This window comes from Perognathus longimembris, chromosome 15 (assembly GCF_023159225.1).
Source record: "Perognathus longimembris pacificus isolate PPM17 chromosome 15, ASM2315922v1, whole genome shotgun sequence".
In the NCBI taxonomy this organism is placed as follows: Eukaryota; Metazoa; Chordata; class Mammalia; order Rodentia; family Heteromyidae; genus Perognathus; species Perognathus longimembris.
In genome coordinates this window covers 20,882,083-20,907,952 of record NC_063175.1, presented here as the reverse complement: position 1 = coordinate 20,907,952, position 25,870 = coordinate 20,882,083, and the positions used below count along the sequence as shown (strand labels likewise).

At 37.6% G+C, this 25,870-nt stretch overlaps 1 protein-coding gene and 1 long non-coding RNA gene across 7 annotated transcripts in view; one reads left to right on the top strand and one right to left on the bottom strand.

Annotated features, from left to right (window-relative positions):
- Positions 1 to 25,870, top strand: part of Osbpl1a (oxysterol binding protein like 1A) — a 206,796-nt gene that overhangs the window by 139,745 nt on the left and 41,181 nt on the right. For all 6 annotated transcript variants that reach the window (XR_007213389.1, XM_048363309.1, XM_048363310.1 and 3 more), the window contains one exon: positions 12,682 to 12,838. Coding sequence is in view for 5 of the 6 variants with exons in the window: in XM_048363309.1 (XP_048219266.1) it covers positions 12,682 to 12,838 (157 nt within the window). In the remaining variant the exon portion in view is untranslated. The remainder of the gene's footprint in view (positions 1 to 12,681; positions 12,839 to 25,870) is intronic.
- On the bottom strand, positions 2,584 to 4,784 carry LOC125363974. The gene is made up of 3 exons (XR_007213391.1): positions 4,058 to 4,784; positions 3,806 to 3,811; positions 2,584 to 3,625 (listed from the first exon to the last, which is right to left on the bottom strand). It is a non-coding gene; the product is annotated as an uncharacterized LOC125363974 (long non-coding RNA).

The window sequence follows — 25,870 nt, the reverse complement described above, 5'->3', positions numbered from 1 at the left end:
ACCTTTGAAAACAGAAGATGGTAATGTAATAACTTTGATTGTATTTGGAAAATAGTAGTATGGAATTAGTAATGATCTATGTCAAATAAAACTTAACTCAGTAAATACAACAGACAATAGTTGATAAAACTAATAACATCCACAGTATAAAATTTTACATACAGAAGATAGAGGATTTGATGAAGATCATCAGTATTTTAATAAGATCTCTAAAGTGCATTATCATCCCAGTCACCTCTGTATTCATACTGCTTGATTCCCTTCTATCTCTTTATTTGATAATTTTTATTTCCCCAAATAACACTTTATATTGCTAAGGGCAGAGACATTTTGCTAATTTAAATTTTTTTCCTATTCCATAGCACAAAACAGGTTATTTGACTGATACTGCATGTATAACAGATTTTATATTGGAGACTATTACCATTACTAAATATCCTCTATTTGCAGTCTGTGTTACAACATTCTGGAAGATATGAAAGTAGAAAAGGCTCCTAATCTATTTTTAGGATTACAGCATTAAAACAAATACAGCGGCTTATTCATGCTATATATGTTATAGGTCCATATGGATGGATGGTATTTATCATTTAAGTTCTGGGTTGACTTTCTGGATTTTTAAAATAAGTGTTTTTAATTGACTAGTGTCTCCATTAGTGTTTTTAGTATTTATTAGAAAACCATGTACGTTTTGTACTATACTAAGTCTTGAGAGGATTTTGTTAATCAAACATAGTAAATACTTCTTACATACTAATTGATTTGTTAGGCATAGAGATGCCAATATATGAAAGATCCAGACTGGATGTGGTGGTATGTGCCTATAATCCCAGCTCTATGGGTATCGAATGTAGAAAGTTTATAGTCTCAGGCTGGCCCTGGGCAAAAGTGCAAGGCACTATTTGAAAGATAACTAAAGCAAAAAGGACTGAGGCATGGCTCTAGTGGTAGAGCTCTTGTCTAGCAAGCATAAATCCCTGAGTTCAAACCCTAGTACTCCTGCCCCTTAACCCAGCCAAAAGAAAGATCCAGTCCCTGAAACCAGTGGGTTTCTAAGAAAGACTTAAATATGAGACAGTGATATATGGTTCTCAGTGCACTACTGCCATTTACTCCCACTTGAATCTAAAAGTTTGCTTTCTCAGTAACTGTCTTCTCCACAGTCAGTTTCATAAATTCCACAATCAAGCTACTGTCTTGTTTTCTTTTGACTCAGCTTCTCTCTGAAACCTGTATCTGACATTTTTCTGATCACACCAAAATATTTGTTCATTTGTTTGTTGTCCCTGTGTTCTCTCTTCCTTCCTAACCAGGCTTAGAGTGCATGGAATATTTTATGGGTCATATTCCTGCTATTCCTTGGTTGTACTTGGCTGATCAAAGTCCAAACCATTTGTTTCCCATTTCCCCATTTCAGTCCCCAAGTAACAAGTGAAAGTTCATGTTGATGGTCTTTTTGCATTAAATCTGTAGCTGTTCACTTCTTCCCTGCTGTTTTTCCCAGTAATCCTTTTACACATTTCTAATGTTATCTCTACATGCTCATCTCATGCTTTCACTCTCCTAAAGTACCTTCATTCTACTCTATATTAAAATATTGTTCATATCATTGAGAAATTCTTCATTTCTACTACCAAAGCCATCAACACACTAGCATCTTACTATGAAGAAAGTTATGTCCCTAGTTGGAACTGCTAACTCTTCTATTTGCTTCTGAGATCTCAGGCCCTGTCATTTACATAAAGATCATACCCATTTCTCCTTGGTAATCCATTATTCTGCATCCTCATCGTATCTTGAAACAACAAAAACTTCTTGATTCCATTCTACTTTCCTGTCCTGTCATTCTTCTTCTTTTTTTTTTTTTTTTTTTTTGGCCAGTCCTGGGCCTTGGACTCAGGGCCCGAGCACTGTCCCTGGCTTCTTCCCGCTCAAGGCTAGCACTCTGCCACTTGAGCCACAGCGCCGCTTCTGGCCGTTTTCTGTATATGTGGTGCTGGGGAATCGAACCTAGGGCCTCGTGTATCCGAGGCAGGCACTCTTGTCACTAGGCTATATCCCCAGCCCCTTGTCATTCTTCTTGAACATCTTTATTTATACACCTGCTCCTACCATGGAACTGTAGCTGCTTTTAACTAGGCCATCATTGTTCTCTGCCTAAAAGTGGTCCTTTCTCAGTACTGTTCTTGGGCTCAGGGTGTAGTCACCAAACCTTTTCTCTCTGTGCTTTCCAGATTCTTTGTACTCACATTGTTATCTCTGCATCAGTAATACAGATTTCAACTGAGAGCTTACTGTATCTAAGGGACTATGAACCTGAAGTTTTATACCCTAGGAGATTCATATGCATATCAAAGCCTGAGCAATGCTGCCTTAGATGACCTCAGGTAGTTGAATACCTCATATGTTGTCCATATTCTGTTAACTCCAGAGTTTCATATCTCCAGCATCCATCTTCTAGACCTGCCTTTGTCTCTCTCTTACCTGCTCTCCAGTCACACTGACTTTAGTACTAGTTCACGAGCTTGCCAAACATGCCTTCTCTTAGGCATTTGTTCATTATATCCTCTACCTGCAATGGTGTTAGAACTCTTATTTCCTTCATTTGTCTGTTCAGAGAAATTCTTAACAGTCATTTTCTATTTTCTTACCTTCTGCTCCCCTCTCCAATGGCACCTTTCACATAATAAGCATTTACTTATTGATCTGCCACAACTAGAATTGTAACTATTCAATGTGTGTCAGGTGGGAGGAGGAGGTTCTTTTAGGGGCTCAATAAGTACTGGTTGGTCAAGTAAGTGAATCAGTACTCTGATTAAAGCAATCCAGAGGGGAAGCATTTAAGTGGGAAAGTTGGAGAAGGCATCTCGAAATAACATTTGAGGACTGTATTAAAAGATCAGTAAGAGGTCTCCAGACAGATGAGAGGGAGAATATTCTCTATGAGGTAGCAAAAATATATGCAAAGGTAGAAGGAAGTTTTCACAGCAATCATAAAAGGTTTCAGGCTGAACTAGGGCCAAGACTATTATTATAGACGCTAAGGGATAGTGACAAAAGATAAAACCAAGATGCCATTTATGAACAGCTTGTTATTAACTCTTGTTATAATATTTCCTGAAGAATTTCAATTATATCTTAGGCGGTCGGGAGCCAATAGATAATTATGAAGAATAATGTCAGATTAGTGTCTTAGGAAGTTTCATCCTTTTTGTAACCATTGTAGAATCTTATAATATGATTGCTTTATATTAAAAATTAGATGTTCAAAGAAAAGGGGGCATGGCCCCCTAGTTGTGTTCATGTTCTAATAAAATACTTGTATTTTAGGAAAGATTGATTTGAGATCCTAGGATCCTAGATGAAAGATAGCAAATGCTCTGAATACTAGCAATGTCCTGGAAAATGAAATGTTTCTATTCTCTATCAATTTAGTGGACAGTATCCTTCTGACCTTTGCTCAGGGGTCCCAGAAGCCTAGCTAAATTTTTGCATATGTTTATATAATTGATTTTTTCATTGTTTCCCTCAGCCAAAATTCCAGTTTTGCATCCCTAACTACTAGCAATAATTCAGGGCATATGCTCCAGCCTCCAGTGTTTGAGCAAGTGAAATTCCAAGATACCTTTTCTAGGCTAAATTGGGTAGAGTTGAAGACTGTTACTTGATAAAAGATAACCATAAACTTTTCTCCCCCCTCTCCTTCCTATTTGCTTAGAATTTCCTTATAGCCCATCGTAGCTCATATTCTATGCTCTGTGATAAGAACTGGAGTGTCATCTTCTTGTCTCCTGTAGTCAGGGACTTCACACTGTGATTTGTATATGTTCCTTTCACTCGTCCCCTCCTGAAAATCTAGTTGTCTAATATTTCTTTCTCCCTGATTCCTGCCCCAGGCCAGCCTCCCCTTTCTTTTGACTCTAGGAGTATGATGCTGCCTTGCTGTCCTTTCTAACCTTGCTAGGTAATTGGATCTACATACCTTGTAGACCTTCTGGCTCTGACATGGCCACTCATCTTCTGTTTTTATCTATCCAAATTGCAAATCAGCTTCCACATTGGGTGTCAATAGGTATGCTGGCAAACTGTGCCCCAGACAGAGGTTCATGTTCTAATCTCTGGAACTTGCATTAACTTTATTTGCTAAGTGAGAGTATTGCAGATTTAAAGATTTTACAGAGATGACTGCAAGTTATCCATTTTGTGTCTAAATCATAACAAGTATCCTTAGAGAGATAGAAAAAGATTAGATAAGAGTTGGTATGAAGATGGCAGTAAAGATTGGAGTGATGTGGCCACATGTCCAGGAAAACTGACAGCCACCAGAGCTGAAAGAGGCAAAAGAGACTGTCTTCCGTAGATCAGAGTGTAGTCCTGTCAACACTTTTGTTTTGACCCGTGATACTGACTTTTAAGCCATCAAACCTATGGACATTACATTACAGTGGCAATGGGAAATGATACACCAAGGCTATGTATAAGTCTAAAATAAGTCATAATCACTCCACAAACATCCACTGACTTCCTGTCACCAACAGATTAAAATCCAGTCTATCTGATATGACCCAGTTTAATGTGCAACCTCTAACTGTGCTTTTTCCCTCTGACTCTTCTCCTTTGTAGCTGTGCAGGTTATCTGGCCCACACACCTGTAAGGTCCACCCCTGGGAGGGCTCCATGCAGAGATGCCCTCCCCCACCTGTTTAAGTATGCGCCCAGTACCTGCCTTAACTAAGAAACTGCCACACCTGGAAGCAGTTACCTCCTCCTTCTCTGAGGTCACATCCAATGGCCCTTCCGTGGTTCAGCCCTTCTCTCCAGCCATGCATCTTCTTGGCCACAGGCCAGCAGTCCAGGAATAAACTTTTTTCTCCTGCCCAAATACCATGTGGTGCTTTTCTGTATCGGCTACCTACTTTAATAAACCTTACAACACCTCTTCTTTCCAGCCTTGGGATAGCCAGTTTCATCTGTTTCAGGTTCCTGTCTCTTCCTTGGTAAATTATTATGGTAGTCTCTTTAGCTCATCTTGATTTTTAAATGTATAATTTATTTTGTGAAAAGTTTTCTTTGGGCTCCTTATATTTGGTCATTTGATGTTTTAAATTAATTAATTAATTAATTTATTTATTTTGGTGTCCTGGACCTTGAACTCAGGGCCTGGCCACTATCGCTGAGCTTTTGTGCTCAAGGCTATTACTTCTTGAGCCACAGCTCTGTTTCTGGCTTTTCGGTGGTTATTTGAAGGTAAGGAGTTTCATGGACTTTCCTACCTGGCTGAATTTGAACTGTGATCTTCAGCTCTTAGCCTCTTGAGTAGCTAAGATAAAAAATGTGAGCTACCAGTGTCCAGCTGCTATATTACTTTTTAAATTTATGCACTTAACTACAAAGCTAAATAAAAAATTGACAGTGACATTTTAAACTGTACTATGGGTTGCTCTGGGCATTTTTAGAACATACCTTGTTCATGGAAAACCATAAACAATAAAGGCATTAAATTGAGCCTGTGAGGTTTCTGGAAATTTCCCATTATCTTAAGTAATTTCCTGTTATCTTAAGGAAGAAGCATAATTTGGACAATATCCATAGTTCCTCTACATTTTACTCTATTGTACTATTTGTTCTCAGGCTACTTTTGAAAGGTCATACTAGGAAAAAAGGGCTTATAAGAACTGTTGGTATGTTTATATTGTAAAGTTTCTGACCTCTTCCAGCCTTTTAATATAGTAGGAAAAATTAAAATCAGCACCTGAAAACTTCTTTACTCTGAAAGGTACAGTGGAGACAAGGATCTTCTTAATTCACAGAAAATAGTCATGGCCACCAATTTCAGTGCCATTTTGATGATAATTGGGACTTTGTTAATTGCTTTTTGTTACTGTGGTAAAATGCCTTAGTAAATGGCCTCTGGTTTCAGAGGTTTCAATTCATAGTTGGATGGCCATATTGCAATGGCTCTGTTGTGAGACAGAGCATCATGGTGGCAAGGGCATTGGACAGAGGAGGCTGCTTACCCCATGTTAGGCAAAAGCAGAGAGAAAGGAAGAGACTAGGGACAAGATAAATCCTGTAGAGGCAGGTTCCCAACCACCCACTTATTATTTAAGTTATTTGAATTCTTTTTTTTTTTTTTGGCCAGTCCTGGGCCTTGGACTCAGGGCCTGAGCACTGTCCCTGGCTTCCTTTTTGCTCAAGGCTAGCACTCTGCCACTTGAGCCACAGCGCCACTTCTGGCCGTTTTCTGTATATGTGGTGCTGGGGAATCGAACCCAGGGCCTCATGTATACGAGGCAAGCTCTCTTGCCACTAGGCCATATCCCCAGCCCCATTTGAATTCTTTTTGAACTAACTGTATACCACAGTTTCCATTTTCCAGCCTTAGAGCTTTCCATTTGTCTATTGTCTAGCATTAGGGCTGGAACATCCTAATGCTGGAAAATGAAAAATTCCTCATCAAAAGTTCAGTAAGAAATGCCAGTCTGTTTCATATAATCTCTTACTCAGGGATCAACAAAGTGTCCTGAAGTTTTTTGACTTGACTTTGCTTATTTTAGAAACATATATGCTTATAAGGGGAAGTACAGTGGGAAATAATGAGAGGTTAACATATGTTGTCAAGCTACATAGATTATTAAAATAAGTTTCTGCTGCCTCATTTAAAAATAGGCAGAAAAATCAAACCATTTCGATTCTGTGAGATTATCCTTTTTTTTCTCCCCTCTTTGGTGGTATTGAAGTTTGAACTTGGCCTCAAGCTTATGGGGCTGCTGCTCTGCCACTTGAGTCACATCTCCAACTGCTTTTTGCTGGTTATTTTGGAGATGAGCTCTAGCTCATTCTTTTTCTGCCCAATCTGGCTACAAACCATGATCCTTCAGATGAGTAGGTAGGATTAGAGGTATAACTTCTTGCCACTCACCTATCTTAATGTCACTCACCTATCTTAATCATTTTCACACATTGTGTATAACCATCATCACCAAGTGTATTAGTCAGCGTTCTGTCACTATAACAAAGATTTGAGTTAATCAACTTACCCAGAAAAGATTCATTTGGCTTACAATTTTGGAGATTTTATCAGTTGACCCCATGACTTTTAGGCTTATGGCAAAATGGTACAACATGGCAGGAACATGTAGCAAAGCCAATTCATGGCCAGAAAGTGGAAGGAGCTAGAGTTCCACAATCTCCTTCCCAGAAGACCACCCACTAGGCCCCACCTCTTAGTTTCCTCTACTTCTCATTAGTAGAGCCAAAGACTAGGCCTGTAATACTTGAGCCTTTCTAGACATTTGAGTCAAGCCCAAGCTCTAGCACCACCTAGCTCTAAGACTGTTTCACCATCCCACAGTGAAACACCATAAGAATTAAGCACTAATTCCCCTTGTTCCCACCTCTTTGGTTTGTTGTTATTTTTATTTTTGTTTTTGGTTTGTGTTACTAAAGCATAGATGTTGTATGTTAGACTGCTATAACTGTTGCTAGCACATTTGAGGCATGAACCATACACTTCTCTGTACTTTGTTTTCTTCTAAAGTATGACTATATTAGCCAGTAACAGTGGATAATAAATAAGATATGGCCAATTTGATAATTGTATGCCTGCTGCTTTTTTCATGTGTGTGTTTTGTTTGTTTTTAATGCTAGTCCTTGGGCTCCAATTGAGGGCCTGGGCTCTGTCCCTGAGCTTTATTGCTCAAGGCTAGTGCTCTACTATTTCAGGCACATTTCTACTTCTAGCTTTCTGTGGTTAATTGGAGGTAAAAGTCTTATGGACTTTACTACTGAAGCTGGCTTTAATCCGTGATCTTCAGATCCCAGCCTCCTGAGGAGCTAGGACTACAGGCATAAACTGCTGGCAAACTGGCTAAGTCTGCTATTTTAAGAATGACCATGGAATAGTGCCATACTGGAAATAGATGGGTGTGATTGATGCTAAGAAGGTAGAATCTATTGCCAATAAAATAAGTTTCTAGTCTGTTTCAAACTGTTCCATATCTCTCTTCATTATAACAAATAACTGAACTTTTGTTTTTAAACTACTGGCTTTTATCTCATTTTTATTTTTAAGCTGCTAGCTTTTATCTCGTGCTTCCTTTGCTGTTGAGATTTGAAAGCTCATATTGACTTAACTTCTAGCAAGTATAGAACCTAATGGCATGTTGTAATATACTGCTTTATCCTTAGCTTCATTTTATATTCTTGTCACTACCTATCCACCCCAACTCTATTCTGTGTTGTCTGCTAACTTACTGAGTATTTCATTGATCCCTGCACTGGATCATGCTGTTCCCTTTGCCTGAAGAAGTTCCTGTGTTGTAACTCTGTCCTCCTTCTCCATTCCTTGTCAATTTCCTTAGCTCAGTCTGCAGCCACTACCCTTTCCTCACACTTTTCCACTGTAAAATTAACTGATTCCTCCCTTGTGGCCCACTGGCCCTATTCATACTTCCGTGATTGTTCCTAGAAATATTTGTTGCTAAGTTCAGTTTGCTTCAGTTTACTTCTGCTGGACCATGGGCAGGGACCAAGATATTATAGTTCTTTCAATCTCACTTGCCTTGCACACGACCCAAGGAAGGGAGAAATGAATTAAGCATTGTCAGATTTGGTAGGTGGGTGAAAATGAAGGATGGGTAAATGCATTTATAATATTCAGTCTATGTATGTGAAAGTAGAACCAAGTAACTTGAAGGAATAGGTAGAGTCGAGAGAGAAGTGGTAAAATTGATCAAGATGCATTGTGCTTATAAAGTGACATATTGAATTGAAGCCTCTTTATGCAACTATTTAAAGATAATGAAAACTATAAACAGAATTACAATTGAAAAACAGTTCAGGGCCTGGGCACTGTCCATGAGCTTTTTCTCTCAAGGCTAGCACTCTACCACTTTGAGCCACAGAGCCACTTCTGTTTTTTTGGTGGTTAATTGGAGATAAAAGTCTCACAGACTTTCATGGCTGGCTCCAAACCACAATCATCAGACCTCAGCCTCCTAAGTAGCTAGGATTACAGGAGTGAGTCACCTGTGTCTTGCTCTTAATAATCTTTAGGTATACAAATGAGTTGCCATTTAACAAGGCAGTTTATGAATACAGTGCATTTTCATCAGTGTCACCCCTTTCAACAGTCTCACCTCCCCCTACCCCTTCTCTTACTCTTTTGAATTTTTCAGTATATACTTTGGATTCTTGACTGCCCATCTTTTCCTCTTCATTTCTGTACCCCTTGGCTCTACACCTTCTTTAGCAAGTACCCATTTCATGGTGTTTATTATGGGACTTTTACTCTGCCTTTCTAAGGAATTACACTATTTGAGTTGTTCCTTGACTCTACCATATTTCAGTTAATATATTTGTAACCATTTTCATGCCACCCAAATAGGCTAATTCTAGCTTATTTGGGGAAAAGTCTGTCCTTGCTTCATAGAAACTCTTATAGCCTCTTTTTGTTGACTGTATATCTGCTTTTTGGTTGAACACACACACAAGAAAATCTCTTTTTAGATGGGCTCATCATTGCCTTATTTGTATCTCATAAGCAATATCCCGTGCATAGCAATGTTACATAAATGCTTGTTTTTTTGCTTGATTGCCTTTTGATTTTCTGACATCTAAATTATAAACTAAGATGGTATCTTAATACTAATTTAGATAAAGTTAAGTCTTAATGTTTTCCAGTGAAACAAGTTTTAAAATGTGAGTATGAAAAATTGTGCATGGCTACTTCCCAAGAATGCTGTTACCATCTTCAGGATTAGGTTTTGCCTTCGTCATTCTCTTGTATTCAATGAGAATTCCCCCCTCCCCCTCTCTATCCCTCTTTCTTTTTCCTTCCCTCCCTTCCTTTCTTCCTTCTTGTGGCAGTACTTGGGTTTGAACTCAGGGTTTCACACTTGATAGGCAGACATTCTGTTGCTTGAGCCATAGTCCCAAACCTTTCTTCTCAGGTTATTGTTGAGAATAGTATCTGGATTTTTACTATGCTCACCTGGATCGTGATTCTTATTTACGCTTCATGCCAAAGCTGAGGTAATAGATGGATTCCACCATGCCCAGCCTTTTCTGTTAAGATGGGGGTCTGGTGTACTAATTTTCTTGAACTGGCTTAGATCTGAAATTTCCTGATTTCAGCCTTCTGTGGAGTACACCTTTAGGTGTAAGCCACTGAGCCTGATGGTACCTGGCCTGCTATTAGGTTTTTTGTTTTGTTTTATATTAAATACTGCAGTACCAGTTGAGGGCCAGTGGCTTATACCTGTAATCCTAGCTCCTGAGAAGGCTAAGATCTGAGGATTGTGGTTCAAATCCAGCAATGGCAGGAAAGTCCATGAGACTCTTACCTCCAATTAACCACAAGAATACTGGAAGTGGCGATGTGGGTCAAGTGGTAGAGTGCTAGCTGAAGAGCTGAAGAGCTCAGGGATAGTACCCAGGTCCAGAGTTCATACTCCATGGCTGACAAAATGCACGCACACATACATTCATACACACACACATACATACATACATACTGCACTAGTTCTTTAGGTGTCCTTTCCTACAACCTGAAGAAGATAAACTGATCCTTTCTCTGCCCTCACTTGCCTTGTACATGACACAAGGATTTGGTTGATGAATTGAAATGAAGGATGTGTGAATATAGGACAGGATAGACAAAGGCAGATCTTATGCTACTCAGAATAGTTAACGGTTTAAAACTTGCAAATTATTTCTTCCTGAAATTTTGAACTTAATGTTTTTTAATTTAATGTTGCTTTCTAGAGGCAACTGAAATCACCACAGAAAGCAAAATTGGATAAAGGGGTATTACTAGTGTGTTTCTTTATTATGGGGAATCTGGGAGAACAAAGCTGCAATCTTTCTGCAAGTAACTTACATCATTCAGAGGGTCTAACATCAGAATTCAAGGTGTACTATGTTGTCCAACCTATGGCTGCACAACCAACACTATGATTCACCAGTTTTTCTGAACCAACTTAATGGGCTAACAATAAAGCTCCATGCTTTTCCCCTGAATTAAGAAACAAAGGAGGGGAAAAAATCCCCAAATATGTGCTTAGCAGATTATTAGCAAATTCATTTAAGGAAGTTTGCTTGAATGGGTGTATGTCTTTCCTAGGGTTGAAGTCAGATGAGTAGATGTTCCAAATGGGAAATTGTAGGTTATCTTGAATTTCTGTTTTAATAAAAACTGAGGCTGAATCTCTAGGGAGATTCGGCAATTACAGTTTTGAGCTGAAACAAAGTGTTAAACAAGGAGTCAAAAACTGAGTTTAGATACTAGCTTGCCAACTCACAAGCTATGAGACCATTAGCACACTTGTTAATACCTCATTGTCCTGCTTCAGCTTACACAGAAGCATCTCAGGGTGCTCAAAGGAGATGAAGAAAGCGAAAGTGCTTGAAATCTATCACGAATTATAGAAAAATGAGTCACTTTATTATTCTCCAACAGGCAGATGGCTCCACTCTGAATACATAGCCAACTGGGAATGTGGCATTTTCTCCTAAGAATGCCTGCCTGATTATTGATACATAGTTGATTCAATCTTTGGCTCTTAAAGATTTGAATATCATACTAGAAAAATGCTTTTATTTAATTTATTTATTTATTAATTGAACACATTTTTTGGCAAGGTGTTGTGCAAAAAGGGTACAGTTACATAGTAGGGCAGTGTGTACATTTCTTGTGATATCTTACACCCTGTTTTTCTATCCCTTCTCTAGGTCAGGTAGACATATATACAATATACAATGTATCAAGAACATATACATATCCACGTGGCCACGCCCAAAAAAGAAAAATGCTTTTAAACATATTGAGTTACTTTTACTTTTGTTTCTACAGCTTTGAATATAATTTAACCTTAAATATAAAATTGCTTCAGCTTTTCTATTATACATGACTTTTAAATTTTTTGGAAGTTATTTTTTGAGAGGGACAATAATAGAAAATTTGAGAAAACAACTAAACATTCTTATTTCTCCTTCTCAGTCTCTTTCTCTCTTCCTCTTTCCTTCTCCTCCTCTTTCCTCCTCCTCCTCCTCCTCCTCCTCCTCCTCCTCCTCCTCCTCCTCTTCCTCCTCCTCCTCCTCTTCCTCTTCCTCCTCTTCTTCCTTCTCTCCCTCCTCCCCCTCCCCCCTTCCTTTTTTTTGGGGGGGGGGTGCCAGTCCTAGGGCTTGAACTCAGTGCCTGGGTGCTGTCCCTGAGCTTGTCTGCTCAAGGCTAGTGCACTACCACTTGAGCTATAGCCCCACTTTCAGCTTTTTGTTGGTTAATTGGAGATAAGGATCTTAACAGATGTCTCCTGCCTGGGCTGGTTTGGAGCCCCTATCCTCAGATCTTAGCCTCTTAGTAGCTGGTATTATAGACATAAGCCTCCATCCCCCAGTATGATTTCTTAATGAATTATATAGTCTTTGTAAACATATTTTAGTAAATTAAATTGATTTAATTGTAACTCTATATAGCATACATCTGTCTCAAAAATCCACTTGAGCCTTCCTTGGTACAGGTTTTCTAAAATTCCTGAAGAAGTGTGTAATAGATGGATTGTTGAAGGACAAAGCAGGCTACTAGAGTTTCAAAGCTTAATACATTAAGGGAGATAACCGTTGTTGTAGAAGCCTCATACCAATGTTTAGTTTATTTACCATGAACCTGCTCTTTCACAGATTCTGAGTCCGAGCGGTCCCTGAGTCGATTGGAGGCAGTGACAGCCCAATCCTTTGAAGAGGAAGAAGAACACTTGAACAGGGGAAAACACAGAATGTCTGAAGGAAAAGATTGTGGTGGTGGAGATGCACTCTCCAATGGCATCAAAAAGCACAGGTAGGATGGCCTTTAATAGTGTTTGTTAAATGTGTGCCTTCTTTCTACTTTTCTTCCTTGGTTGAGTATTTGCATTGGTATACTACTTCCTAGATGAGATTTAATTTAAGTACTTGTTTCTTTGTGCACTTGAGAGAATGTCATTTGTAAGTGTAGGAATGGATCATGCAGCCTGGATTTAGTAGCTATGTCTTCAGGGGATGTATATATTCTTCTGATGGCAATGTAGAAAGGTTATTCAGAACTACCTATTGAAACTGATGCTATGTTCCCTTTTCATCATGCATCTTTCATGAGTGGCTCCCAATGCTATTTTAGTTCCTGGTCATTTGATCTTGTTGGTTTAAGAATTAATGGTAATATTTCCAGCCTGTTGACATAATTTAGTTAAATTTAAACAAAGACTCTTAAGACCCATGCCTTGCTGAACATGTTTATTTTATACCATATAATAACATTAGCAGGTTTTTATTCCTTTGACAGCTTAGCATGCTAGAGATTGTCCCAAATGAAGGAGATGTAACAGACACCACAGTTCTTTGGTTTCAGCACAAGTTTAAAGACACAGTAGCCTATATAATGATGGTATTAATGTAGAAATATATTTTATAAAATGATAACCATTATGTTCTCTTTGTAAAAAATCACATAACATGTTTTAAAGGGTTAGTTTCTATAAAAGTCTTTTTGTCTCATATTTGTAAATTGTCTAACACCATGTTCCTCACCACACTGATCACAAGCATTTTGGGGAAAAAAGCATAACAATCACTTCTGATAAGTGTGTACTTCATCTTGTTAACAAAAATGTCTTAGTTTGCTTTTTTTCTTAGATTAGTGAATTTTAGGAACTACTTAAATAAAGTTCTTGCATTAGAAGTTATCTTCTTGCTTGCTTGATAAAATTTACTATTACAAATGATTCTGCTATTACCATCAATTTCTTTGAGTCCAGGATGTGAAATACTTAACAGTAAATTGGGCAGGATCACCAATCTGTAAAGAGAAGACAACCTTTAACTATTTCGCACACATTTTGTCTTCCAATGAGAACATGGATGAGATCCTGAACACAGGAAAGCTAAAAGAAGTGAACAAAGTTTTTATGAAATTTTAGAACTATCAAAATGTGCACTGTGGCTGGAACAAAAACTGTCATAGGCTCTGGCTGAGATTTCTTTGTAACTGGGCCTGGAATTCCTTTTGCTTGCATGCTGTACTCATAGTAGTAACTATTTTTCATTTGACATAGTTATACCATAGTTATGTATTATATTTTGTCTTAGTCAAACATATAAATGTTGTACTTGAAATTGTTTTATGCATAAAATCAAGACAAGTCACTGAGAAAGACCACAAAGAAATACAATTGGATAGTGACCTGCCCAGGAAAGTTAAGTTTCTAAAGTGAGATACTCTGGGTACAGTGGCTCACATCTGTAATACCAGATACTCAGGTGGCAGAGATCAGGAGAAACAAAGCCAGCCAAATCAAAAAGCTGGAAGGCAAAAATGAAGGGATTGAAATTGAGGCCATTCTTAAAACACAAAAATATTTTCAAGATTCCATGTACCCATCAACCCATCAATCTGGGGAAGCACAAATAGGAGGATCACAGTTGTGGTTAGTCTAGGAATAAAATCACCAATAAATTGTTGCCTTCCACAAATGTTTGTTTATGTAGAAAGCCTATGATATCCATAGAAAAATTAGTGGACTTAGAATGTTTGGCAAACTTTGAACAAAATTACACTTTATTTTTATTTTTTTTTGCCAGTCCTGGGGCTTGGACTCAGGGCCCTGAGCATTGCCCCTGGCTTCCTTTTTGCTCAAGGCTAGGACTCTACCACTGGAGCTACAGTTTCACTTCCCGCCTTTTCTGTTTACATGGTGCTGAGGAATAGGACCGGGCTTCATGCATGCAAGGCAAGCACTCTACCACCAAGCCATATTCCCAGCCCCAAAATTACATATCTATGTGCCATCAACATATAGAAATTGTAATTTAAACTGGAAAAGGAACTGTTAGAATACTATTAAAACCATACACTTGGAAACAAATCTTAGCAAAAAAAGTACAGCAAAATAAAGAAAACTAAAACCAAATACAGAGGGAAAGGGTAATAATAAAATTTATTATAAAGGGAAACTCATCATCATAAAGGCATTCTTGTCACATTAATCAGTAGATTCAATGTAATTTTAGTTAAAATCACAACATCTTTCTCCTTAGAGATTGAGAAGGGGATTTTGAAGTACAAAGGGCTTGGAAGAGCTGAGACCAGGAATGAGATCAGATGAAAGGGTGATGTTTTTCCTACCAAATGTCAAGGTTGATGACAAATCTTTACTTAAAAATTTTCTTGGAGATTAACTCATACAATAGATTTTTTTAAAAGCCCTCAAATACTCATACATAAAAGGAAAACCTTGTATATGCAATAAACTAAATAGCAGATTACAGTTTGGTAAATGATGCTTAAATAATTTTTTTACTATGCCAAGCAGAGATGGAAGTGGATGACCATTTCATATACAGTGCTTCCTCCATATTTGTACATGTGAACCCTTGGATTCAGGCCATACAAATTGAAAGTAATTGACAAAAAATTCAGCATTGTTTACATGGTATTTGCATTGTACCAGGTAATATAGGCAATAACAGATCATTTAAAGTTAGTAGGAAAATTTGTATAGTTTATATGCAAATGCTTCACTGTTTTATATAAGTGACTCAAGCATTCTAGATATTGGTATCCAATGAGGGTCTTAGACAAGTCTACTGAAGATACTAGTGGACAGATAAGTGTGCATAGTTGTCAAATCAGGATGAATCAAACACCACCTACGTATGAAAGGGTAAGACCTTAATTTTTTTAGAAGAAAGTATATCTTTATAATTTTGATAGGGAAAGAATTCTTACAACAGAACTAAGACAGGAACTGTTTTATTATCTGATTTGAATTAATTTGCATTGATATAGTGACTTCAATAAGGTCTTCTACAGTAAATGTGGCTGCGAATTTCATTAAGTTTCTTAGGCTAAAATGGTAGATTATAGTTGATTGCTTTGCTTTATTTACTCCTAACTTTTAGATTTGAATTCTTAGATATCTGAAAGGAATGTAGTAATAGTTGTATTCTATATAAAATTAATGCAAGGAATATATAGAAAAATCATAGAGCTTGAAAATAGAAGCTAAGTTAGTATCTTTGATGAATGATGAACATATTGTTGAAGTGTTATTAGTGATAAATAAAAATGATTCAACTTTGTGTATATTTAATCACTAAAATAAAACCACTTTGGTTTTGAAATTTCCCTCTCTATACATGAGGGCAAACGATCTGAACTTAGACTTCTAAGATCAGGAAATAGAGTTGTAACACTCCACCAGAGAGCCTCTTGTCTGTCAGAAGATATTCAGTGGCTCCCTGTCTTGTAGTGACCCAGTACACTGATTGCTGGGTGGGGTGGGGGGGAGCTCAGGTGTTATGAGGGCTCACAATAAGCCAGCTTTGAGTGCTTCCAAAGACACCAAGTCTGTGTTCTCATGCAGCCCCAATCCCTTCCCCAAAGTATTTAACATGCTTTGAAGGCAGAAGGTTGCAATGAAAAGAAAAACTATATCTAGAAGCTCACCCAGCTGAGACTTAGGGTCTGCCTCTAACAAGCTGGACAAAATCCTATCTCACCAGCCCAAGAGAGGAGCACTAGAAATAGGCAGAGTGAAGAGGACCAGCAGAGAAAGTAGATCCTTTAACAGATGTGGAGGTTGGAACAGGGGTGTAAGGCATATAGTTGCCAGTCAGGAAACTGGAGTCTATCCTCAAAGACCAGTGCAGATTGGATACCTGCAAGAGACTGGCAAATTGGATGGCAATAGCTGTGGCAGAGGACTAAAATGTAGAAGGCTACTCAAATTATAAGACACTCATGTTTCCATCTTTGAAATATATTCAAAGAGCTTTCACAAATATGAGGTTTCACATGACAGAAGAGGCTATTCATCTATTAAAGATAATTCAGATTTAATGACTGCTGGAATTCTGTGACACATGTCTTTAATCTTACCTACTCAAGAGGCAGATCTGGAGGATTGAGTTTCAAACGAAGCATGGGAAGAAAATTTTGTGAATCTCTGTCTCTAGAATAACCAGAAAAAAGCCAGGAGGTATGGCTCAAATGGTCGAGTACCAGCTTATAAGCAAGTTAAGAAAGTATAATACTAATACAACCAAGTACTGTTAAAATAAAACAAAAAAAAACTGCCTTGTAACAAACTGAGAGTCCATGGTATCACCTTGAGTATTTTGGGAAGAAGCAAACATAAAGATAGTTCATTTTTTTTAATAACTGTAAGAAAACTGGGATGCTTTCCCATAGAACTAGACTCCTATGACAGAAAAGGAATTGCTCCCCTTGGAAGCAAGAGCTCAGGATCCCACAGCCTCCCCCAAGATAAACTCTCATCAGCCCTGAGGCTCTTTAAAACATTATTTTTTAAGATTATTATGGAAAAATTTAAACTTTTCTATATGTAGATAAAATAAGTTCACTGAGCTTCAGCAGTTACTATCTGACCAACTTTATATATATATATGAACCGCCTCATCTCTATCTCCTTTAATTTCAAAGCAGATGTATTTATGTGTTTTTTAAGACATAGCTGTCTCTCCTCCCACCCTGCCCTCCACCATTCCTTAGTAACCAAGGTTTGAATGTAGGGTTTCATACTTGCCTGGCTTGCTTGTTTGTTTAGCCTTTTGCAGTTATTTTAGAGATGAATGTTTTAGACTTTTTGGCCTTGACTGGCTTAGAACCATGCTCCTCCAGATCTCAGCCTCCGGAATAGCAAGGGTTCGAAGTATGAGCCACTGCATCTGAGTGAAAGCTTTTTATTTTTTTGTGCCAGTATTGGGGCTTGAATTCAGGGTCTGGGAGCTGACTCTGAGCTTTTTTTGCTTAAGGCTAGTACTCTACCCCTTGAGCCACAGCTCCATTTCCAGCTTTTTGGTGGTTAGTTGCCAGGCTAGCTTCCAACTATGATCCTTAGATCTCAGCCTCTTGAGTAGCTAGGATTACAGGCATGAGCTACCAGCACCCTGCTGGATTCAAAGCTTTTTGACAAATATATATATGTGTTTGTGTATGTGTGTGTGTGTGTGTGTGTATGTGTGTGTATGTACACAAAAATATATGTGAGGTAATATATAGGCTATTATTAAATAGAGATAATGATCATATACATTACCTCACATACTTATATTCCTGTCCTGAAAGCACTGAAAATCTGCTTAGTAATTTTTCAAACATGCAGCATATTACAATATACTGTTGTCATCATGTTGTACAATAGATCTCTTCAACTTAGTCCTCCTAAAATGCAAAGTTCTTCATGAATTTGTATGTCATCCATATACAGATTAGAACTATACTAATTTTTAAATTATTCTAGTTATTTTTGCCAAATGAGTGCATCAAGTCTTACCCCTAATTTTCCTTAAATTTAGTGTGTATTTCTAAAACAGTGATGTTCTCCAAAATAAATAATAGTTTGCTGGGTACTTCAAATATTTAGTATTGAAAATTTTTGTTTGTCTTATAAATGTCTCTCCGTAATTAGAACTAAAATGTCTTTTAATAATTAGGAATTAGAAGTTTTATTTATTCTATTTGGCTTATATTCTATTTGACATTCTGGGTTTCCTCTTTTTTTTTCCTTGCCAGTCCTGGGGCTTGAACTCAGCCTGAGCACTGTCCCTGGCTTCTTTTTGCTCAAGGCTAGCACTCTACCATTTGAGCCATGGTGCCACTTTTGGCTTTTTCTGTATATGTGGTGCTGAGGAATTGAACCCAGGGCTTCATGAATGAGGCAAGCACTCTACCAGTAGGCCATATTCCCAGCCCCTGGGCATCCTCTTTCTTACTACACTTTTTCTTGTCTTTTTTGAAGAAACCTGGCTATTTGTCCTGTAGAATTTTCCACAGTCTAGATATGGCTACCTGAATTCCTAAATGCCACTTAACATCATCTTTTACCTTTAATATACTTTAAACTTAAGGCTATACATTAGAAGCTTGGTCAGGTTTAGGTTTGAATTCTTTTGGCCTATTAGACTTAGTAGATAGACAAATCATAAGTGTATCTTTGGCTTCACCTTCTGCCTTCTGGCAGTTGCTCTCTGTTTTGTATTTCTTTCTTGTGTTGAAATTGATTCCTAGATGTAGGTGTCTTACATTTCCAGGGAAGAGTTGTCTGACAGCATTTCACTTAATAACTTAGCAGCTTTATATCCTTACTCTTTAGAAACTACAAAGTCATGATACTTCATTGAATTCTCTTAAACTTCTATATTAATTATCTGGAATTCTTCTATAAAGAAGAACCTCTGGTTTCTCTCTACAAAACAATATGTGTATTGAAAGGTCAAGTTGTTTAAATCTCGTAATGCTTATTCTTCCCTTTGGTCACAGAGAATCCTTTCCCCCCTCTGTTAGGATAAGATCTGAATTGGTTTTTGGTTTTTGGTTTTTGTTTTAAGGGTAATTTGTGTATAGTATTCTTGTACTGCCCTAGACAGCTATCTTAGTTTCTGATAGGAAGAGATGTTTTAGGTTGACCTTGTTTCCTGCCTCAGATCTAGAAACAGCTGTGTCTATAAAGAACCCCATTTTATTTTATTTTATTTTATTATTTTTGTTTTGTTTTGTTTTTGTTGCCAGTCCTGGGGTGTAGACTCAGGGCCTGAGCACTGTCCCTGGCTTCTTTTTGCTCAAGGCTAGCACTCTACCACTTGAGCCACAGCGCCACTTCTGGCTTTTTTCTCTATATGTGGTGCTGAGGAATCGAACCCAGGGAGGGCTTCGTGTATACGAGGCAAGCACTTTACCACTAAGCCATATTCCCAGCCCCCCCATTTTATTTTAATGGGAATGTATTTAGAAGTAAAAATATGAGTGGTGAGTATGCTCAGTACCATGGTATTGGCCACAGTTATTTAGTTTTTCATATGAAAGACAACTTATCCTTTCCCAACTGTTGTTTTATTTTATTTTTTTAAAACATACTGTGTAGGGGCTGGGAATATGACCTACTGGTAGAGTGCTTGCCTCACATATATAAAGCCACGGTGCTCAGGCCCTGAGTTCAAGCCACAAGACTGGCAAAAATTAAATAAATAAAACATACTGTATAAAACATACTTTGCAATTTTGCTTGCTTTTTTATATAACAATAGAGGTAATCCCAAATTTAGGTCTTTTTTGATGCATATAGCTTATAATTGTATTATTATTATTCTTATTTTTCTACAATTCTTTTGTTGTTGTTCCAGTCCTGGGGTTTGTATTCAGGGTGACAACTGTCTCTGAGCTTTTTTGCCTAGGGGTAGTTCTCTATAGCTTGGCCCACAAATCCACTTCTGAGTTCTTGGAATTTTATTAGAAGTAAGAGTCTCACAGACTTATTGGAGATAAGACTTTCACAAACTCTTTAAGCGTCTCAGCCTGCCCAGGATGACTTCAAAGTGCCATCCTCAGATTTCTGCCTCTTGATTAGCTAGGCTTACAAGGCATGAGCCAACAACACCTGGCCTATTATACAGTTCTTAAAAAAACAATGGCCTTGGTGGTTTATGCCTGTAATCCCAGCTATTCAGGAAACACATTGGGAGGGTCATAATTCAAGAACAGACCAGGCAAAAAGTTAGCAAGACCTCATCTCAACTAATTTTCTAGGCCTGATGGCATGTAACTGTCATCTTACCAATATGAGAAGCCATCACAGTGAAAGTCATAGTCTAGGCCAGCCTTCACATAAACAGAACAAAACCCAACCCAGAAGACTATATAAAAAGTAACTTAAGCAAAAAAGCCTGAGGGTATCGTTCATGTGGCAGCGTACCTGTCTAACAAGTTTGAGGTCCTGAGTTAAAACTCTAATATGGCAAAAAAAAAAAAATCAAACAAAAAAGGAGCTATTTGTTCTCTCTCTCTCTCTCTCTCTCTCTCTCTCTCTCTCTCTCTCTCTCTGTGTGTGTGTGTGTCTGTGTATGAGAGAGAGAGAGAACAGAATAGATTTTGGAAGGTACTCTTGTCCTTTGAAATTGGAATTTGGGAACGGTAGCAGAAGTGAAATTATTGATCTTAGAATAACACTGTTTTTTGTATATGCAAAATAAAATTTGTCTCAGTATTTAGAAATCTATAGTTCTTATTTTTCACTGTATTTTTAAGGCTGTTTCATAGTATGGTTAAATTGGTTTTCTTTCTGTTGAGAGTATAAGTGTGGCTGGGATCCAAAGGCTGGTTGTAAAGTTACTCTGTCAGAAGTGTAAACAAGAGGTGATGAGAGGCGAGGCATTAAGCTCTGTTACTCATTCCGTAGTCCCTTGACATTACTTTGCTTTGTGCTGAGGTCTCATTATTTTCACCTTTTTATTCTTAGACTTTGTTGATCTTTTAGGTAAATATCCAATTTCTATTTCAAGTTTGCTTTATAAACACTTAAAAATCCTCAGAGTGTCAAATTTATTCTTAGTATCTTTTCCATTTTTAAAGATATCCCCCCCCCCAGCTTTCACAGGCCAGGAGTTTTTAAAATCTATGAGCACAAGAGTTTGAACTCTAGGAAATACCTTTCAGTGTAACATAGTCTTTTAGTGGTTTGCCTTACTTGCCTACTTTGACCCCATTTTATAACAAGTCATGGACTCCAGATGATCTCTGGGATTTGGCCTTCACAAATGCATTGAAGTGTCTTGTCTCTTTCCTTTTGGAACTGTGCCAATCTAAATTTTGCCTCCAGGAGAAGGCTGCCTCAAGGGACCCACTTTTCTTTGGTATTGTTTTCTTTGCTTGTTATCTCTGGTAGAATTTTTTCTTTCTGAAAACATCATAATGTAAATAACTTAGAGAGTGATTGTTTAGAAAAAAAAGCCCAGAGGTCCTTAAAACATTTATTAACTTGTTTTGGCCTGTGCTTTTAAAAATCATAGAAAAATTTTGCTTAGTACATAGCTCTTTTCAAAATACATAGTTATAAAAGGTGATACATCTCTACTGTCTGGGATTCAATGTGCTAGTGTCACACATAGCACATTGTGAAGCCATGTTATGTATTCTCAAAGGCTTTCCCTGTTAAATGTGGCAGAACTGTACATTATAAATACATACTGCTTTTCAACAAGGAGGAAGTGTTAGCACCTGGGAGAAATGCAAAAAATAAAAAACGATTTGATCCCAGAAAGAATACCATAATTGTATATGATGGAGTATTTGCCTAAACAGATGATGTGGTTTAGGTGGAATGGGATTCAAACAGCTTTTACTAAGAGATAAGAGATAGAGTGTAATGTCTTGCCAGTGTCAAAATGGCCCCAGGGTAGAGAACACCAGGAACCATCCACAGTTCTCAGCAAAACACATTTCTGTAGGCAAACCAAGTAGGTAGTGAGTAAATGTAGGTTCTGTTGGTTTACTTCTGTGCTTTGGTGTGTTGAGTTACTGGACCTAAGCCCAGTGCCAAAACAGTTAAGATGAAATGTACCCTGATGGTGAGATCTATTGGCTTAATATACTTCTTCAAACTCAGTTTGGGTTCTGTGGGTTATGATAGTTAATTGACTTTGGTAAGCATTTATCAAACCCATGGCTGCTTCTGCTTCAGCTGAATAGGATCCCATAATGGAGAGATCATACGAAGATATTGTCTATTTCAAAGCCTGGTATATTATTACCCTATAGACACAGGGTTCTTTGCAAGCAAGTGTGTGGTAATGATGTCTCAGGCTGACTGGGATATATTTTGGTGTTTTTGAAGTACTTTTACAAACTGTTACTTTCTGATTATCAAAATATCTCTTGAGTTGCAGCTAGGTTAGGCATTACTGTACATCCTCAGTTGTACAAAGTGTCTCAGTCAGTACATCCATAGCAGGGTGTATATTCAAAGCAGATTTTCTGACTTCAGGGACCATTCTACATTTTAAATGTAGATTTTTAATAGGTATTTCAAGTAATAAAAGATATAAGAAAAAGTTACATACTCTGAAATTTAAAGTAATTTGCCTGGTCTTTACTATAACTCTTGTTTGCTGTTTTTGTGTAATAACTCAAAGAGAATTAGAATCACAGTACTAAAATGGTCATTATGCCCCCATTTGTTAGTGTTGAGTACGACAAATTAAAGTGCCCATGTAATTTATCATCTAGACCTTTTAAAGTTTCCCTTTGAGTTAATTTGAATAAATAATACATAAACCCACTGAAAATTGTACTACTTTTAAAGTTGCTCTGAAATAATATGTGTGTGTGCCTGTGTATGTATGTGTGTGTGTATATATATGTACATCTATATATATTCTCCATAACCATCTTAAAAATATTCCATCTTTTTGCTAAAGCAGAATACTCCAGAGAATACAAAAATAATTAATGTTATAGTATTTTCATGGAAATTAGGGTGTTGTTTTTTTTCCCACTTTTTGCAGTACCAGTGGGTTCTGTTAGTACCAGTGAATCTTTCTGGCTGTTTCCCTTCAGGATGTAGTTGACATAACCTGTCTTAATGGAAATAATGAAGAACATTTAAAAAAAACAAACAGATAGTTGTACCACTTGGACCTCATTATGTATTTTAGGCAGAAGAAGCTTATTTAAGAAGGAATACTATCTTTTGTAGCACAGGTATTTCACTGTGCCCAGAGGATTCAGAAAGGAAATACAGGGAAACTAAAGTAGCACAATGGTTAGAGATCACTGGGACATAATATGTCATAGCACAGGGAGGAACAGAAATTTAGCGCTCTCCCTAGAAATCCTATCTCTACTGGTTAGCATCCCACTTCATTTAAAAAGGGAAGAAAAGGAGGTTAAATCAAGATATTGAACTAGCTAAAGAACAGATCACAAGCATTGCTAATTTTTATTCTGAGGCTATGACTTAAAGGAAAGTTAGTGTAGAGTCACAAGAAGAGGCACAGGATGTTTACAGAGAAGTCTTCTATTACATAGTCCATCTCTATTTCAGTTCATTTCTTTTCTGGCCATAAATGATTTCTGTGTGTTCCTCAAATCTTTATTCAGGGTATCTGAAATTTTTGTTTGCACTAGTCTGGGAAACACACAGTTCATTAAAAAAAAAAATCTTGGCCCAGAGCTGCATTCAGATCAACCATTTCTGTCAATCACTTACCCTCCTTGCCATACCTCACTGCTGTAAGACTAGTGATGTAATGGGAGCATATTCAGGACTTATTATGGAGCCAAAGACATTTTTAGATAGTCAGGAAGAGTTTCCTTCTCCTTCCACACCATTAAGATTACTATAATAAAACAGACACTGCTCTTCTTTGGAACACAGAGAAGGAACTATTGGAAATCTGTGCTGTACATCTTGTTCCTTGTCTGGATCTTAGCAGTGCATGTTCAGGAAGCCTAGGTAAGTCTTTATGTGAAGTAGGAAGGCTGTGATCTGCATATCACACATCATGCATGTCACCAGCATTCTCTGATCCTATAACTACTTCATGTTCCAGTGATCATGAAATATTCTCTTCATTTCAGTGAAGTCATATCTGTTCCAGCACCCATTGCATAATGCTGTAATTATCTCAGAGAAAAGGGTGAGCAGATTAGTCACTCTTGGTCCCTCCTTTATGTGGCATCCTTCCTTTCTCCAGCTCTGCTGAGCATGATGTAGTAGGCCTACAGTGAGGCAGTCAAGCTCCACAAAGTTGTGTCTCTTCCGTTAACAAACAAAATAAAACAAAAACCCCATAGGTTCAGAGGTGTCTTTCTTCAGTACGTTTTGGCTTTAGAATATGATAGCCTTCCTGTCAATGCAGTCATGATAAACTAACAGTGAAAGAGGTCAATTTACTGTGTTTTTGAAGTTTGACGATGAATGAACATATAGGTTTTACATATGCAGTTTTAACTTACCAAAATCAAAACAAGTAAAACTTTCTATAAATGAATAATATAATCCAATCTTTGCTTTATGGAACAGTGCATGCACACACAGGAACACACACATACATATCAGATTATATATAACTTAAAAGATCAAAAATGAAGAATCATCTCAAATTATCAAAATACTTAGTGAAATCAAATAGTAAAGGCATATGAATAGTTTTAGGCTCCCGTCTTGGACGTGTGCTAACTTACTTCAAAGTCACCAGGCTAATTTTAGTTGAAGATTTCTAGGAGCAGGTTAAATACTTACCTGGTGAGCTCACTCTTTTCCCTTCATGTCTGGCTCAGCCTTGTTAGAATACTGGTTTGTGTTAGATTTCAATGTGCCTGTATTCAGAGAGAATTTTTCTAAATTCAAACCTGCAACAATGTACTTACTTATACTCCCACCCTTGATGGACATTGGATGGAAACAATCTGTAATTGTCCCCCAAAATGTTAGAAATGTAGTCATCTTTTAAAGAGTACTACTTAAGTTTAAATTTTATATTGGAGAGCACTTTCAGAGGTGCCAGTGAGTCATCTCAGAGAGGAGTCAAGAGCTATCCTCACACTTACCTCAGCAAGTGTTTTTAGAAAAGACTTGGAATGTTGAGTTCCCTGCCCAAGATCAGCCTACAGGGAGTGATTGGTATGAAATTTGTGAAAAAGTTATGATCTGGCTCAAGAATCACTGCATGTGCAATTATCCATGACCATCTAAGAAGAACAAATGGTAAAGAGAGATAATTTAAAAGTATAATGAGCTTACAATGACATGGTAATAGACTTTTCACCAAAGTAGCCTTAAATGGATTATCCCAGAACTTTTTTTTTTCATTTGGAATCTGGTATACAGGGCCATAACTGATGTCAGTGCATTCCAGACCTTACAAATTCCCACCAGACTTCTTTCCTATCAGTCACATGGAGTTCCATTATGTTTCCCAGGTGTTTTTTTTTTTTTTTATAAGAATGTGGAGCTAGAAGCTTAAGTCTAGAATTGTTTAGCTTATAGCATGTAAGTTAGCAGGCTATGAGAAATGTGGGCTGGACACTTTTATCATG